Below are 16742 nucleotides of genomic sequence, written 5' to 3'. Positions count from 1 at the left end.
CACACATACATATATACATTCATATTACCGCACATTCATACGGGCACCCAGGCACACAGAAACCTCTCTATGACTTTAAGGCATAAGCAGAGGGCATACAGAGAAAGGAATGCCTCTCACTATTATCACTAGCTAGTACTTTATTCCCAAGACCAATGGTGCAGAATCATATAAAGTAAAAATAATTCCTACTCTCATGTGTAGTATACACAATCTTAATGTGATCTTTTTATTGGTATTTCAGCTGGTTTTTATTTAGCAAAGAAAACACAAACAAGAACCGCCCCCCCCCCCAAAAAAAACGTAGTAAGATCCACCATAATCAGCGGCGTCAGGAGGCCACCTGTGCGTTTATTAGCTCAGCCCTGGCAGAACAGGGCGTCTCACCAGGCTTTTGATGTCCACGGAAAGACGTGTGAAATGACAGTGATACATAAAAGAAATGTGAAGATTAAATTCTGATACACAAGAAAGATGGATAACAGAAAGTAACGCTAAGTTAGTATACGGAATTCCTGCCCTCTAAGTGGTAGAGGTGAAGATGGAATGAGAAACATACTTATTCATTTCAGGGCTATTTACTGAGGGCCAATTTTGTGGCAGGTCCTGCGAGAGCTGTACAGGGATACAAAGATGGACAAGACCTCATTCTCTGATGGAAGGCACTCACTGGCAAGGGGAGAGATGGAGAGTGCAGGCAGGCGTGGAGGGGGGACCCTGCAGAGGGGAGAGATCTGGTTTTTCACGCTTTGCCCTAGACGGTCCCTTTAGGACTACACCGCTCTGTTTTGAGGAGCATCCAGAGTGTTCCTAGTGGCTTGTTCAAACAATCAGCACCAGCTCAGGGACCGGGAAATACAGGGTAGGACATCGAGGCTAGGCCCACTACTTCGGCTTTGGCAGAAGTGTACTGATTCCCTGCAAGGCTGTAGGGGACTGCTGGGAACCAGTAACTGGATGTCAGTTCCCTGGAGACTGAGGCTTCTTGGTCTTCGGTCTAACGGCCTGTGAGGCCCCAGGGGTTCTGATACTCAGAAAAGCAGGGCTCACATCCTTCGAGGAACAATAAAATGACTTGATGTCCACTGTTTCTTCTGCTTATACTGTGTGTTTCTGGAATAGTCTATCGGCTCCCAGTTCCACCCTGTTACCACGCACTTATGAGGCCTTCAAGCTAGTGACGGGAAGCATAGGAGAAAACAACCACGAGTTAAATTTCTTACAAAGGATAAAAGGGAAGAGGCGAGCATTCAATATGCGACATCTATGGTCTCAGAAGAGTTTTTTAGCCCCATGTGGTCACAGTGTCCCCTCTGTAGTTATCAAATTATAAAAGCATCTAATCTCACCCAAAGGCCATACTCTTTCTAGCTCTAAGCCAATACTGTCTTTAAAAAAAAGAACAACAACAAAGAAACCTTACTTTTTATTTATTTTTATTATTTTTTTTGCGGTACGCGGGCCTCTCACTGTTGCGGCCTCTCCCGTTGCGGAGCACAGGCTCCGGACGCGCAGGCTCAGCGGCCATGGCTCACGGGCCCAGCCGCTCCGCGGCATGTGGGATCCTCCCGGACCGGGGCACGAACCCACGTCCCCTGCATCGGCAGGCGGACTCCCAACCACAGCGCCACCAGGGAAGCCCCAAAACCTTACTATTAAATGACCTCAATGTATTTGATGGAGAGTCCTATTTCTTATATTAATTCATGGGAATTAATGGGAATAAGAGCCAAACTAGCTATCAAACGTCATTCCAAACTCCTCTGACCTAGGTGGCTTGTCTATAGCAATAATTAGCACTTTAGTGCCCTAAACAATAATACAATTCTAGTATTTACCTGGAGTAATTTTTTAACGTTATCACTCACATTAAAAGTGATTTGCAACTATGGTATGCTTCAGTCCTTTCATGCTTCTTGGGGAGAAAGCAATCTGCAAGGTGGCCCTGGGTACATATGAGGGATTGTGTAGCCTTTCTTTTTCTAAGACCCACTTAGGAATGGGTGGCCCCATTTCTGGTGGCTGCCTCAGCTGGAGCCACAATGCAGATGCGGAAGAATGCCCCTTGTGTAAAAATTTCTTTTTTAGCATATCCCCATGCTAGGTTTAAAATACACTGATTTCCAGGGCTTCCCTGGTGGTGCAGTGGTTAAGAATCTGCCTGCCAATGCAGGGCACACGGGTTCGATCCCTGGTCTAAGAATATCCCACATGCCGCAGAGCAACTAAGCCTGTGCACCACAACCACTGAGCCTGCGCTCTAGAGGCTGTGAGTCACAACTACTGAAGCCCGTGCGCCTAGAGCCCATGCTCCGCAACAAGAGAAGCCACCGCGATGAGAAGCCGACACACCACAATGACGAGTAGCCCCTGTTCGCTGCAACTAGAGAAAGCCCGCGCGCAGCAATGAAGACCCAATGCAGACAAAAATAAATAAATTAAACAAATTAATTTAAAAAAATACTGATTTCCACCTGCATTAATTTTTTGTTCACAAAAATGTTTTAAAGAGTAACACAAACTCACAAATGCCTTGAAAAAGCTGACTATGCAGTTCAGATATAATGGTATAGTAATAATTAATCCTAGTTATAAAAAAAAAGTTAGGACTTCCCTGGTGGCGCAGTGGTTAAGAGTCCACCTGCCAATGCAGGGGACACCGGTTCGAGCCCTGCTCCAGGAAGATCCCACATGACGCGGAGCAACGAAGTCCGTGCGCCGCAACTACTAAGCCTGTGGTCTACTGTCCACGAGCCACAACTACCGAGCCGGCATGCCTAGAGCCCGTGCTCCACAACTAGAGAAGCCACCGCAACTACAAGCTCATAAGAAACCGCAACAAACAGTAGCCCCTGCTCGCCGCAACTAGAGAAAGCCCCTGCACAGCAATGAAGACCCAATGCAGCCGAAAAAAAAAAGGTAGTAGACTTCCCAATAAAATGCTGAACGTATTCATATCGGTAATTAAAAATGATGTTGGGGGCTTCCCAGGTGGCGCAGTGGTTGAGAGTCCGCCTGCCGATGCAGGGGAAACGGGTTCGTGCCCTGGTCCAGGAAGATCCCACATGCCGTGGAGCGGCTGGGCCCGTGAGCCATGGCCACTGAGCCTGCACGTCTGGAGCCTGTGCTCCACAACGGGAGAGGCCACAACAGTGAGAGGCCTGCGTACCGCAAAAAAAAAAAAAGATCAGAGCAGAGATAAATGAAATAGAAACAAAGAAAACAATAGCAAGGATCAATAAAACTAAAAGCTGGTTCTTTGAGAAAATAAACAAAATTAATAAACCATTAGATAGACTCATCAAGAAAAAGAGGGAGAGGACTCAAGTCAATAAAATTAGACACGAAAAAGAAGTTACAAAGACACCGCAGAAATACAAAGCACCCTAAGAGACTGCTACAAGCAACGCTATGCCAATAAAATGGACAACCTAGAAGAAATGGACAAATTCTTAGAAAGGTATACCCTCTCAAGACTGAACCAGGAAGAAATAGAAAATATGAACAGACAAATCACAAGTAATGAAATTGAAACTGTGATTAAAAATCTTCCAACAAACAAAAGTCCAGGACCAGGTGGCTTCACAGATGAATTCTATCAAACATTTAGAGAAGAACTAAACACCCATCCTTCTCAAACTCTTCCAAAAATTGCAGAGGAAAGAACACTCCCAAACTCATTCTATGAGGTCACCATCACCCTGATACCAAAACCAGACAAAGATACTACAAAAACAGAAAATTACAGACCAATATCACTGATGAATAGAGATGCAAAAATCCTCAACAAAATACTAGCAAACAGAATCCAACAGCACGTTAAAAGGATCATACACCATGATCAAGTGGGGTTTATCCCAGGGATAAAAGGATTCTTCAGTATACGCAAATCAATCAATGTGATACACCATACTAACAAATTGAAGAATAAAAAGCATATGATCATCTCAATAGATGCAGAAAAAGCTTTTGACAAAATTCAACACCCACTTATGATAAAAACTCTCCAGAAAGTGGGCACAAAGGGAACTTACCTCGACATAATAAAGGCCATATATGACAAACCCACAGCAAACATCATTCTCAATGGTGAAAAACTGAAAGCATTTCCTCTAAGATCAGGAACAAGACAAGGGTGTCCACTCTCACCACTATTATTCAACATAGTTTTAGAAGTCCTAGCCATGGCAATCAGAGAAGAAAAAGAAATAAAAGGAACCCAAATTGGAAAAGAAGAAGTAAAACTGTCACTGTTTGCAGATGACATGATACTATACACAGAGAATCCTAAAGATGCCACGAGAAAACTACTAGAGCTAATCAATGAATTTGGTAAAGTAGCAGGATACAAAATTAATGCATAGAAATCTCTTGCATTCCTATACACTAATGATGAAACATCTGAAAGAGAAATTAAGGAAACACTCCCATTTACCATTGCAACAAAAAGAATAAAATACCTAGGAAAAAACCTACCTAGAGAGACAATAGACCTGTATGCAGAAAACTATAAGACACTGATGAAAGAAATTAAAGATGATACCAACAGATGGAGAGATATACCATGTTCTTGGATTGGAAGAATCAATATTGTGAAAATGACTATACTACCCAAAGCAATTTACAGAATCAATGCAATCCCTATCAAATTACCAATGGCATTTTTTACAGAACTAGAAGAAAAAATCTTAAAATTTGTATGGAGACACAAAAGACCCCGAATAGCCAAAGCAGTCTTGAGGGAAAAAAAAAGAGCTGGAGGAATCAGACTCGCTGATTTCAGACTATACTACAAAGCTACAGTAATCAAAACAATATGGTACTGGCACAAAAACAGAAATACAGATCAATGGAACAAGATAAAAGCCCAGAGAGAAACCCATGCACCTATGGTCAACTAATCTATGACAAAGGAGGCAAGGATATACAATGGAGAAAAGAAAGTCTCTTCAATAAGTGATGCTGGGAAAACTGGACAGCTACATGTAAAAGAATGAAATTAGAACACTCCCTAACACCATACACAAAAAGAAACTCAAAATGGATTAGAGACCTAAATGTAAGTCCTGAAAGTATAAACCTCTTAGAGGAAAACATAGGAAGAACACTCTTTGACATAAATCACAACAAGATCTTTTTTGCTCCACCTCCTAGAGTAATGGAAATAAAAACAAAAATAAACAAATGGGACCTAATGAAACTTCAAAGCTTTTGCACAGCAAATGAAACCATAAACAAGACGAAAAGACAACCCTCAGAATCGGAAAAATATTTGCAAATGAATCAATGGACAAAGGATTAATCTCCAAAATATACAAACAGCTCATGCAGCTCAATATTGAAGAAACACACAACCCAATCCAAAAATGGGCAGAAGACCTAAATAGACATTTCTCCAAAGAAGACATACAGATGGCCAAGAAGCACATGAAAAGCTGCTCAACATCACTAATTATTAGAGAAATGCAAATCAAAACTACAATGAGGTATCCCCTCACACCAGTTAGAATGGGCATCATCAGAAAATCTACAAACAACAAATGCTGGATAGGGTGTGGAGAAAAGCGAACCCTCTTGCACTGTTGGTGGGAATGTGAATTGATACAGCCACTATGGAGAACAGTATGGAGGTTCCTTAAAAAACTAAAAATTGAATTACCATATGACCCAGCAATCCCAGTACTGGGCATATACACAGAGAAAACCATAATTCAAAAAGACACATGCACCCTAATGTTCATTGCAGCACTATTTACAACAGCCAGGTCATGGAAGCAACCTAAATGCCCATTGACAGACGAATGGATAAAGAAGTTGTGGAACATATATACAATGGAATATTACTCAGCCATAAAAAGGAACGAAATTGGGTCATTTATAGAGACGTGGATGGATTTAGAGACTTTCATACAGAGTGAAGCAAGTCAGAAAGTGAAAAACAAATATCGTATATTAACACGTATATGTGGAACCTAGAAAAATGGTACAGATGAACCGGTTTGCAAGGCAGAAATTGAGACACAGATGTAGAGAACAAACGTATGGACACCAAGTGGGGAAAGCAGCGGTGGGTGGGGGTGATGGTGTGATGAACTGGGCAATTGGGATTGACATGTATACACTGATGTGTATAAAATTGATGACTAATAAGGACCTACTGTATAAAAAAATAAATAAAATAAAATTTAAAAATTCAAAAAAAAAGTTTGAAAAAATCTTGTCATAGTTGGTACTAATGTAAAAGCAGCTGTGATTTAATTCTAAAAAAGAAAAAAAAAAAAAAAGGAATACACACCGTCTAACTCTTCGGTAGGTTTTATCAAGTGCTATTACCACATGCCTGTAATTATATATTACCGCCTCCATTTCCATCTCCAAGAGACCGGGGCCCAGAACAGGTATGTGAATCGCTGAGGGGGAGACACCCACTCAACGCTCCTGACTCCACATTTAGTGCTTTTCCCCACTATCCCACCCTTATGGAGGGCAGTGCGGGAGAAGTGAGGGGTGTCACAGCCAAGAGGAAAACAGGGAGGTCAGGACAGACGTCCCTCTGCCCCACATTTGAAGTGCTGAAGGGGATTCTAGTTAAGTGGCTGGAAGCAAGAGACTCAGAGATAAGATTCTGCACTGAAAATACAAATTTCTAAGCTGCTTAGAGCTAGTGGTGAGGAAGAGAGTAAGAAATCAGAATGGCGGGTAGAGAGGGCAGCAGGACAGTTAAGGGGAGAAGACACAGGCATTTTTACCCCCAAAGAGAATACAGGAGGCCAGAGATGAGACAGGAGAAAAGTAATGTTCCTCGGAAATCTGGAAGAGATGGGGTGAATGGGATGAGCTAAGGGTACAGCTTTTTCTCCTAAATAGGCGGCAAGGATGAGAGAAGAGGCTGGTAAAATAAGTGACGGAAATAAATGGAGGGATTATGTAACGCAAGCTAGGAAGACAGTGGCAAGAAATACAATTGTGCATTTATGCAGAGCTCCAATTGGAAGACATGTCACCCTCCCCATCTAGCCACCAGCACCTACCTCTCTGCCACGTGATGGTGGAGGGGTCAATGTCAAGACGGGCAAATTTCCTCATTTCCTCTTCTGTCAGAGCGCTCGGATCAGTCTTATTTATTCCCAGTTTCTAATGATTAAGAAGAACAAAATATGTTTTAGAAGGAATAAAAAGCAAGACGTAACCAAATTATCCCTCTACTTTTACCTTCTCCATGACTAGTAAAGCCTTTTTAAAAACTAAGCTGAACTTCAAGTAAATGGTAGGTTAGTCCAACTCATAAATGAATGGACCCAAACACCTCCTAAAATGGGAGACATTCTTTGTGTACTGTCACCTGTTATTCGAAGGGTGTATTATTACAAATACACCCTTCGAATAACAGGTGACAGTACACAAAGAATAAGTACCGTATTGTCTGTCATAGCCTAAGGCTCTCTACGTAGTCACCACATGCCATGCACAGAAGGGGCATAAAACTTCCATCTAACTGATGCTCCAGTTCACTAGTTGTTCTTTTCAGATACAAATACCAATAAATTTTTTTTTAACAATTTCCTCTTTTATTTATTTATTTTATTTTTATTTTTGGCTGCGTTGGGTCTTCGTTGCTATGCGCAGGCTTTCTCTAGTTGTGACGAGCGGGGGCTACTCTTCGTTGCAGTGCACGGGCTTCTCAATGCGGTGGCTTCTCTTGTTGTGGAGCATGGGCTCTAGGCACGTGGGCTTCAGTAGTTGTGGCACACAGGCTCAGTAGTTGTGGTTCGCAGGCTCTAGAGTGCACGCTCAGTAGTTGTGGCTCGCGGGCTCTAGAGCGCAGGCCCAGTTGTTGTGGCACACGGGCTTCGTTGCTCCAAGGCATGTGGGATCTTCCCGGACCAGGGATCGAACCCGTATCCCCTGCACTGGCAGGCAGATTCGTAACCACTGCGCCACCAGGGAAGTCCCTACCAATAATTTAAGTAACGATTATGTCTACGTTTTCAAGTTATTTCTAATTCCACAAGAAAAAAATTAAAACTTTTAAAGCATCTCTTTCTATAAAGGAAACACTCTAACAAAGTGGTTTTTGATAAAGTATAAGAAAAGAATCTGGGAAACAAACTATAAACATTGGAGATGCTGAGGATACCATATTGTGCGTTATTCTCAACAAACTGAACTTGGTTCAGTAAGAAGCCAGGGGATGAATTTTTTAAACCAATTCTCACCAACCAGTGGCTGTAGATTATATCATTAAAGTTATTTTTTAGTCTGAAAAAAAGCAAAGGGAAAATCTATGTGATAGTAGGGCATTAAGTAGCAAAGAGCACTAGAAAATGGTAAAATGGATAAGAATTAAGAGCACATCCACAAATAGAATCTTGCTACAATAAAAACTGAAATAGATGAATTTTCAAAGTCTTTCTTAGAAAATTAAGAACTGTCATGAAAAGGAAGACTCTTGGCAATCTTCATTTGTTAGTTGACTAGAGTTCTCAGCAGAGTGGTGCTCTCGTTTTATAGATGAAGAAGCTGACATCTATAAGGGTGAACTCATTTGTCCACCTGCTTTTTGGTGCAGGATCAAGGCCTCAGGCATCTAGTTCTGGGCAATCTCTGTTACATTGTTCTGTCTATTCAGAGTTCAATATCCAAAAAAAGCATCTGAAAACCCAAATCAAATCAAGTTCAAAATTTCTGGTTCTGACGATTTTTCTGATTTGTTTCCAGGGTATTTTCTTTTTAAAGAACAATTAACTAGAAACTTACTTTCAGCCGAGCAAGTTGAATTTTTGAAAATTCTCTAACACCATTCACTGAAGCAACCAGTCGATTATACAGAGCCTAGAAACGCAAAATAAAAACAAAACTCACAAAAGTTTAAGGGCCAACCATGAACTTGGACAATTTACAGAATATGGCAAAGTTCATTACATTTATAACCAAACTGTTTAGATTACAGACCCTATTAAAATTCTCGGTTAATGTAAACAATTTAGACTGAAGTTCTGTCATTTTAATAAATTCGACTAGATCTGCAATAATGCACATTGTAAAGAGTTTGCATGAAAATACATTTCTTGATCTACAGCCTTATAACTACCAAGTTAAAATTTATCTCTATATTTATTTTTGGCTTCAAAAACTCACTAGGGAGTTAGTTTAATTGGAGGATGTTAGGACCTTTGTAAAATGTGTCAGAAATTCCCACTTTTATCCATGTCCTATGTCTATGAGGAATTAGCATCTAGTAGTCTGTCCCCTTCAGGTGTGTGATTTACCTCTCAGACCCTACAGCCCTGAGGCCCAAAAAGGGGGTCTGACCTGTTTAGCAGGGCATCTAGGATAGCTGCCTGTAACATCAGAATCTTAAAAAGATATCTCTCCAACCCCCTTAGCAGAGACCAGAGATTACACCCATGGGCAAAACTAAGAGAACTTGTCTACCAATTACCTTTAAAACTAAAGGTTCGTCTTGAAGACAATTTGGCTTAAAAAGAGCAACTAGCATAATTCTCCCAATAACCTGGTAGTGGTCATAAACTAATTTGAGAAACTTACCAAAGTACAGATCCTCTCCTTAAGAAATAAGGACATATATACAATTCACAACATTTTGAATAGAATTTCAGAGAACTTTCGGACTCCAAAAGTTTTTTCATGAATTCCTTAATCCAGGAATCCCAGGATAAGATGCCCAAAATGGCCTTTTGGGCATCTTAAAACAAGGAGCCTTTCTCACCTTATCTGTTTGAGTATTTTCATGCAAAATCCTTGTGTCGATAGCAGCAGCCAACAAGTTATTAGCAGCGGTGATGGCATGGATGTCCCCGGTCAGGTGAAGGTTGAACTATAAAGTGAAACGAAAACATCTTTCTACTTGTTTCAAACAACCATTGCAGTACTGAAGGACTTTCCAAATAAACAAAATATTCTGCTAATGACATACCCTTACAACGCTTAAGATATGTTTTATATAGCCTGAATCCGAAGATCAGAAAATGTCAGTCTTCCACTTGACAACAAAGAATACTTGCACAGACTTTCTATTGCAAATTCTTCCTTTCTCAGGTTAAGAGTGAAACAATTCTGATGGACTTAATGATTGGGTTCCTTACTTTGGTTTTCTTTTTTCATGTACTTTTATGCACTGTTTTATAATTAAGAAAATAGTACCATATCAAATGTACTTTGGAATAAGGCAGGGAATAAAACACACAGTAGCAATAGAACAATATAGAATGTGACAGCCTGAGAAATAGAAAAAAAGTATCACTCTCACAACTCTCTATTTCGTTATTTTTCTTCTAATCTTACGTGCACACATGATTATTATCTGTAGAATCAGCATGTTTGTAATTTGCTAACTTTTTCAGATAGTTCTAACTACCTTGTCCCCTCAGTTTGGCCCAACTTGGGCCATGCAGGTGATGCCTATGACAGCAGGTCAGCAGCGCCCTTTCAATACTCCCCAGGCCACGTTCCTTACACTCCATCCCCAACCTGGCCCCCTGGCTCTGGAGCTTCCTGGCTTGTGACTGTTACTCATCCTCCTGCAGATGAGGCCTGGGGCTATTTTTCTCAGCCAAGCCTTGACTATGCTTTCTCACTCCCACCCCCTTCTCACTCCCACCCCCAACATTTGAAGATTATCCAAAATTTCCCTCTAGCTTCCATGATGCTCACATCCCTGTGGGTAAAAAGAAAACCCTTTCCTATTCCTTCAACAAAATCAACAAATATTTCCTAGTGAGCACCTCTTACGTGCTGGGCACACGGCTAAGTGCTGGGGCCCAGGGGGTCTAACTCCTCACAGCCCGATGGGACCACATGGAGGTAAACACAGAGCAGGAGGGGATCCGTGGGATGGAACAGAACCTCGACGGACCAGGTGCCATTTGAAATGTGAGCTGAGCAGGGAAGGCAGGAAAGGGAAGAACATTCCAGACTTGGAACCAAGAGAAAACAGGGCAACGAGTTTGACAGGGTGGAGACAGGGAGGGTGGCATGGGAACCTGAGACACTGGGGGTGGAGAGATGGCCGGAGCATGATGGAGTAACTGCTGAAATGCAGGCAGCAGAAAAGGACATGGGCTTTAGGAAGACTTCTCAGAACCTGAACCAAGAGGCTGATGTGGAGAGTGGAACTGACGGGACCTGGTCACTGGTTAAATCCAGGGGACAAGGAGGTGTTAATACAGGGTGCAGAAATAAGAATTGACACCATTGGCCTATTTGGACCATTTGTTTTTTGGAACTGTGGTTGTCCCTCAGTATCCATGCGGAATTGGTTTCAGGACCCTGTAGATAGCAAAATCCACAGATACTCAAAGTCCCTTATGTAAAATAGTGTAGTATTGGCATATAACATACTCTCATCCTCCGGTAGAATCTAAATCATTGCTAGACTACTTATAATACTCAGTACAATGTAAACGTTACGAAAATAGTTACCAGTGTGCATTAATTCAAGTTTTGCTTTTTGGAACTTTCTGGAAAATATTTTTTCCTGAGTATTTTCAAGCTGCAGTTGGTCACAACCATGAATGTGGAACCTGTGGATTTGATTTGGAGTCTCAGTTCACGGAAGTGAAGAGTCCAGGCCTTCCCGAATTCAGCAGTGTTAACAGATGATGACGGAGATACAGCTCTGCGTCCTATCATCCAGAACCCTTGAGGTGGGTTTTGGGATTCAGAATTTTTTGGAATGTAGAAAGGTAGTGTGATGGACACGTAATTTATTTATAAAACATTCCAAGCAGGGTCCACGTCAGCACCCATTAATCAAAAATAATATTTCTGCAGCAAAATATATGAATATTTACACCTAGGGGCACAGACAAAATCCATAAGTAGCTCATTAACAGTAAATGTCAGGTTTTCCCCCAAATGGGTCAGGCAAACATTTCTGGTTTTCAGAGCCTTCAGAACTTTGGGATTGAGGATAAAGTACTGTGGGCCTGTATTTACAGAAGCACAGAGAAAAGGTTCCAGGAGGGAAAAACAGTGACACAAGACCCGTGTCTCTTGGAATCTTACCTCTTCCATAGGGATGACCTGGGCGTATCCACCACCTGCAGCTCCTCCTAAACAACAGAGCAGGTACCATTTGAAATGAGTTGCCAAGTACAGGAGCCCCAGGGACACAGCTCCCCAAGCCCAACAGGGACGCACGTACCCGTAAGATGTAATAAAAAGAGGCAGTGAGAAATAATACGTCTCAGGCAAAGCAGAAGGTGAAGAAAGTTCACCCTACGTCCCACTATATAATTTAAGGACTTTGGTCTCTTTGTTTAAAAGGGGGGTAAGCAGAATACAGCAAACGGCGTTACAGCGAACATGAGATTCTTTCATTAATTTATTATTAGATTTACGTGGCTATGCTTCACCTAAACGGCACATGCATTTAAAGTACCAAAAACTTTCCTAAATAAAATCTACCTGATCAACAGACTTACACATTACAGACTTCTGTCAGTTTATTTTAGTTAATAGTATATATGATTTATCATGCTGCTTATCCCCCGAAATAGTAAAGTTATTACATTAAAAAGACTTCTCTATCCTAAAACAACGATACCTTCTGTGTCCACATCATTTTACAGTTGACCTTATTTTTATACACTATTTTGCCTCACGATAATCTGGGAAGCCTAGTACTATATACCTTTTACACTTTTACACACGCGGCTCAGAGAAGTTATGACTGGCTAAAGGTCACACAGCGCTAAGAGACACAGCCACAAATAAAACCCCAGGCTTCTTGTCCACACCTAGTGTTCACTGCACTACATAATGTATGACATTCTAACAGTACTTAAAGTTAGGAGTTGTTAATATTTGTAACAGTAATATAAATATAATACTGCTAAAAACCACAAGTACCGAGAACAAGCAGTAATTGTAGCAGTAAAGGCTATTATAAAGTGAGCTGAAGAATGATTCATGATAAATCCACGAAGCAAGACTAGTGACTGTGGAGGTGCCAGATCGCAGCCCAACCACAGCCACAGAGGAAGTTCATCGCATCTCCCGGTCCACAGCCAGTTTCCAGAGCTCCTTGGGGCCCACGCAGCAACTCCAATGACATGAGGCTTGGGGCTGACCTAAGGGATCTCTTAACGGTTTGGTTGGAAAGACCTTTTAGCTTGGCTGGGATGACAAAACACCAATATAAACAGCTGAGTTTCAAAACCGCTCGGCAAAAAAGGTACTGATGAAATGGAAGGCTTTCTGCTCAAGGCTGGAGTCCCGAGCAAGAGCCCAACCATCGCTCAAGGGAAGCAAGGGAATCGGCTTCCTGAGGGGCTCTGCTGAGACCTCCCCCCTGAAGCTCTCTCTGCGGGAGGATCATGCTGCAGCGACCTCCTGAATGTGCAGGGGGGAGGGGGGGGAGGGCTGCAGGAGTGCATGTAGAGATGAAATGTATCAGTTCCTCTAGTAAGTTGTAACTCCACGATTGTTGGTGATAAATTTTGCCCTGAAAAACATACCAGTTGTTAAATAAACTACCTTTCACTCCGAAAGTCGGTCCTTGAGAAGGCTGCCTCAGACAGGCAAAGGAGTTGACGTTCAGGTGCGCAGTCAATGCCTGCACGAGCCCAATTGTAACTGTACTTTTCCCTTCTCCCAGAGGGGTGGGTGTGATCCTGGTGTGGGGGAAAAGGAACAGTAAATTTAATATTTTCTAGACAACCTATGCACAGTCAATCTATGGTACAAGAACCAACTCGGAGGAGACTGAGAGAGGCCAGGCCACTCCAGAATCACTGAACCATTCAACTTCCTTGGATCTTTTTATGGTCTACCCACATCACAAAAGTCCGCGCTTAAGTTAAAATCAGGATATAGACGTATCTTTACCAAGAGTGCCAAGAAAGAAAAGTTAATTCAGCAGTAGTGCCAATAACACTATCAACTTCAAGAAACGGCAAAGAGTTATTCATCAAAACGATTTAAGTAATTAAGCTGATGTCATTCTCTTGCTGATGGATAAGTTGGCATTTGTTCTTCCAGGGCCATTTACCGAGGGCATTAAGTGGGCACGAGGCCTAAGTCAACGGTCCAGGGGTGGTGAGGCATGGCCGGACTCTCATTTTGGAAGGGATTCTAATGTCCCCATTCGTCCATCTCCTTCTAGATATCAGTGTCCGGGGCTTGTCCAGCCATGTTTAAACACAAGCTGTGCCGGAGGCTCATTACCTCCAGGGTGGCCCATTCATTTCCTGATAGCTTTTACAGTTAGACAAGTTCTTTGTCCTAAAGAGGAGATATCTGCATTCCTGTAGCTTCCTACAGACACACTCAGCCTCTCCCTTCCCGTATTGGGAAGGAGTAAGTCCACAGCTCCTAAGCACACTCAGGAGGTCAAGTCTGCTCTGGGAGCTCACTGTTGAGCACACACCCTACAGAGCCAAGCATCAGAGGCTCACAACATCAAAGAATTAAGTAATGGGACAGGCGTCTATTACATTCCCAAGTAAAGACCCATGAAATTGTTCCTTGGCATATCCTAACCACTGTTACAAGTTTCAAAGCTTCTTTTGCCTTACAATTTAGTCTTCTGTGGGTTAGATGCTGTGAGCCAGATTGTCTAGGACGCTCAACCAAAACAAAACTGATGACAGAGTTTTCTGACCCAAAAAACCCAGCGATGTGACCACAAAGAAGCAATACAACTATCTCCGTCCACCACAGCAATACAATCAATCACTCTTTCAGCAAATATTTCTTAAGTGCCACTGTGTCCAGGTAACTAGACCCCGGGGACACAGTGACGACCACACTGGACTCCACTGCTGACCTCACAGAGCTTATGGCCGATGGGAGATGTGGAGAGATCAATGAGCAGTTACAATGAATGTGAGAAACGCTGAGACAGAGGAAACAGGGCAATTACACTATATTATGAGAGCACACAGGACGATCCAAGTAGACTTGGGACAGCAGGGAAGGCTTCCTGGTGGAAGTAACGTCTAAGCTGAGACCTGACAAATGGATGAGAGTTCGCCAGATAAAAGTGAGGGTGGGTTTGGGGTAGTTAATATGCTAGGCTCTGTGCTTTATATTTGTTGGGTTAATCTTCATTTGATAAACGAGGAAGCTAAGGCACAGGAATTTTAAGTATCCTGCCCAAGGCCACACAATTAGTAAGCAGTAGAGCTGGAAATTAAACCCAGGCAAGTCATCTGACTTCACTAGGTTATTTCTATGGATGGAAATCATTATCGATAATGAGTAATTTAAAGCATGGGAATGGAGACGATCAGCCAGTGGAGGGAACAGAGTACAAAAGGGATAAAGAGAGAATTGTTAAGAACATGGTCTCTTAGGGAATAGTTAGAAGAGAGCAAAGGGAAGCTAAGAAGGAGCAATATTAAGTTCGGGAAACCCTGACAGGAGGCAGAGGTGTGACAGGGGAATCTTCGAAGGGAGCCATGGAAGCGTCCCCAGACTCAAATGCAGTCCAGTGAAAAGCGGTCACTGGATGGAGCAACAAGGAGGCCACTGGCAGGGAGCTAGTGATCCCACTGGAATGCTCCTCGGTGGTGACGTACACTTCCAACCAAGAGCCACAGGCATCACGATCTTACGTAAAGAAAATGCAGGTCAGATGTAGGGTGGATTAAGTACTGTACTGGTATTTACTTCTTGCAAAGGAAGAGAGGCTTTACTTAAATGTGTCACATGAAGGATTAGATTTTCATCCCTAAGGATATGCTCACAATGCTGCTGGCGAGAGCCAAAAGCAGACACGCCCAGAGATGACCTCCCAAAAACTCCAGCTAAGCGTCCAGCTCTTAATGAGAAACACAGGACTGCTGAGCGTTCTGCCAACTGATATAATTCAGGAAAATCAGAAAGTAGGAAGTATTTACGGGGAGCAACCAAAGGAGAGCTACCAAAAAAATTTTATTTCACCTTAATTCCTACATTTGGCATCAAAATTTGGCTTAATTGTCATCTCACGATCCTTAGCTCACCTTCCAAACTATCAAGTTGACTGAGGAAAGAATAAGCACCACGTTAACCTAATTTCTTTTTCTGTAAGAGCCTGGAGTTTATGAAAATGGAACTGGGGGTTCTGCTCATTATCTTCCACATCTTCTCCTAGGATATTTATCTGCTCCCTCCAACTTCCCACAGGACTCATTTCGTGCTTATTATCTAACTTTTCAGGGGGCATTAGGACTACAAGCTTGCTGAGGTGAAAGACTATTTCCATTGCGTTTCTGTCACATGTCCAGGCATAGATGAGCAAAAAACATTAGAAAAAGAAATGACACCTTTTCTAAGACAAATGTTATTCACTGTCAACTACAGTAAAAACGAACTGAACGAGTTGGAGATCTCCCAGACATCTCCAACTCAACGATAAGACCCAGGTCCACTCAACGACCAGCAAGCTACAGTGCTGGACACCCTATGCCAAACAACTAGCGAGACAGGAACACAACCTTACCCATTAGCAGAGAAGCTGCCTAAAATCATAATAAGGTCACAGTCACCCTAAAACACACCAACGGACATGGTCCTGCCCAGCAGAAAGACAAGATCCAGCCTGACCCACCAGAACACAGGCACCAGCCTACACAACCCACTGAACCAAACTTAGCCACTGGGGGCAGACACCAAAAACAACGGAAACTACAAACCTGCAGCCTGTGAAAAGAAGACCCCAAACACAGTAAGTTAAGCAAAATGAGAAAACAGGGGAATGCACAGCAGATGAAGGAGCAAGATAAAACCCCACC

The 16742-nt window shown here is 42.4% G+C and overlaps 1 protein-coding gene across 11 annotated transcripts in view; it reads right to left on the bottom strand.

The window, feature by feature from the left end:
• Window positions 1–16742, bottom strand: part of MTHFD1L (methylenetetrahydrofolate dehydrogenase (NADP+ dependent) 1 like) — a 197178-nt gene that overhangs the window by 129660 nt on the left and 50776 nt on the right. For all 11 annotated transcript variants that reach the window (XR_012324912.1, XM_033867839.2, XM_073789737.1 and 8 more), the window contains 5 exons: window positions 13501–13637; window positions 12028–12074; window positions 9731–9838; window positions 8758–8832; window positions 7032–7134 (listed from right to left, as the gene is read on the bottom strand). Coding sequence is in view for 10 of the 11 variants with exons in the window: in XM_033867839.2 (XP_033723730.1) it covers window positions 7032–7134; window positions 8758–8832; window positions 9731–9838; window positions 12028–12074; window positions 13501–13637 (470 nt within the window). In the remaining variant the exon portion in view is untranslated. The remainder of the gene's footprint in view (window positions 1–7031; window positions 7135–8757; window positions 8833–9730; window positions 9839–12027; window positions 12075–13500; window positions 13638–16742) is intronic.

The sequence above is a fragment of the Tursiops truncatus genome, chromosome 12 (assembly GCF_011762595.2).
Source record: "Tursiops truncatus isolate mTurTru1 chromosome 12, mTurTru1.mat.Y, whole genome shotgun sequence".
NCBI lineage: Eukaryota > Metazoa > Chordata > Mammalia > Artiodactyla > Delphinidae > Tursiops > Tursiops truncatus.
This window is presented reverse-complemented; position numbering and strand designations above follow the sequence as displayed.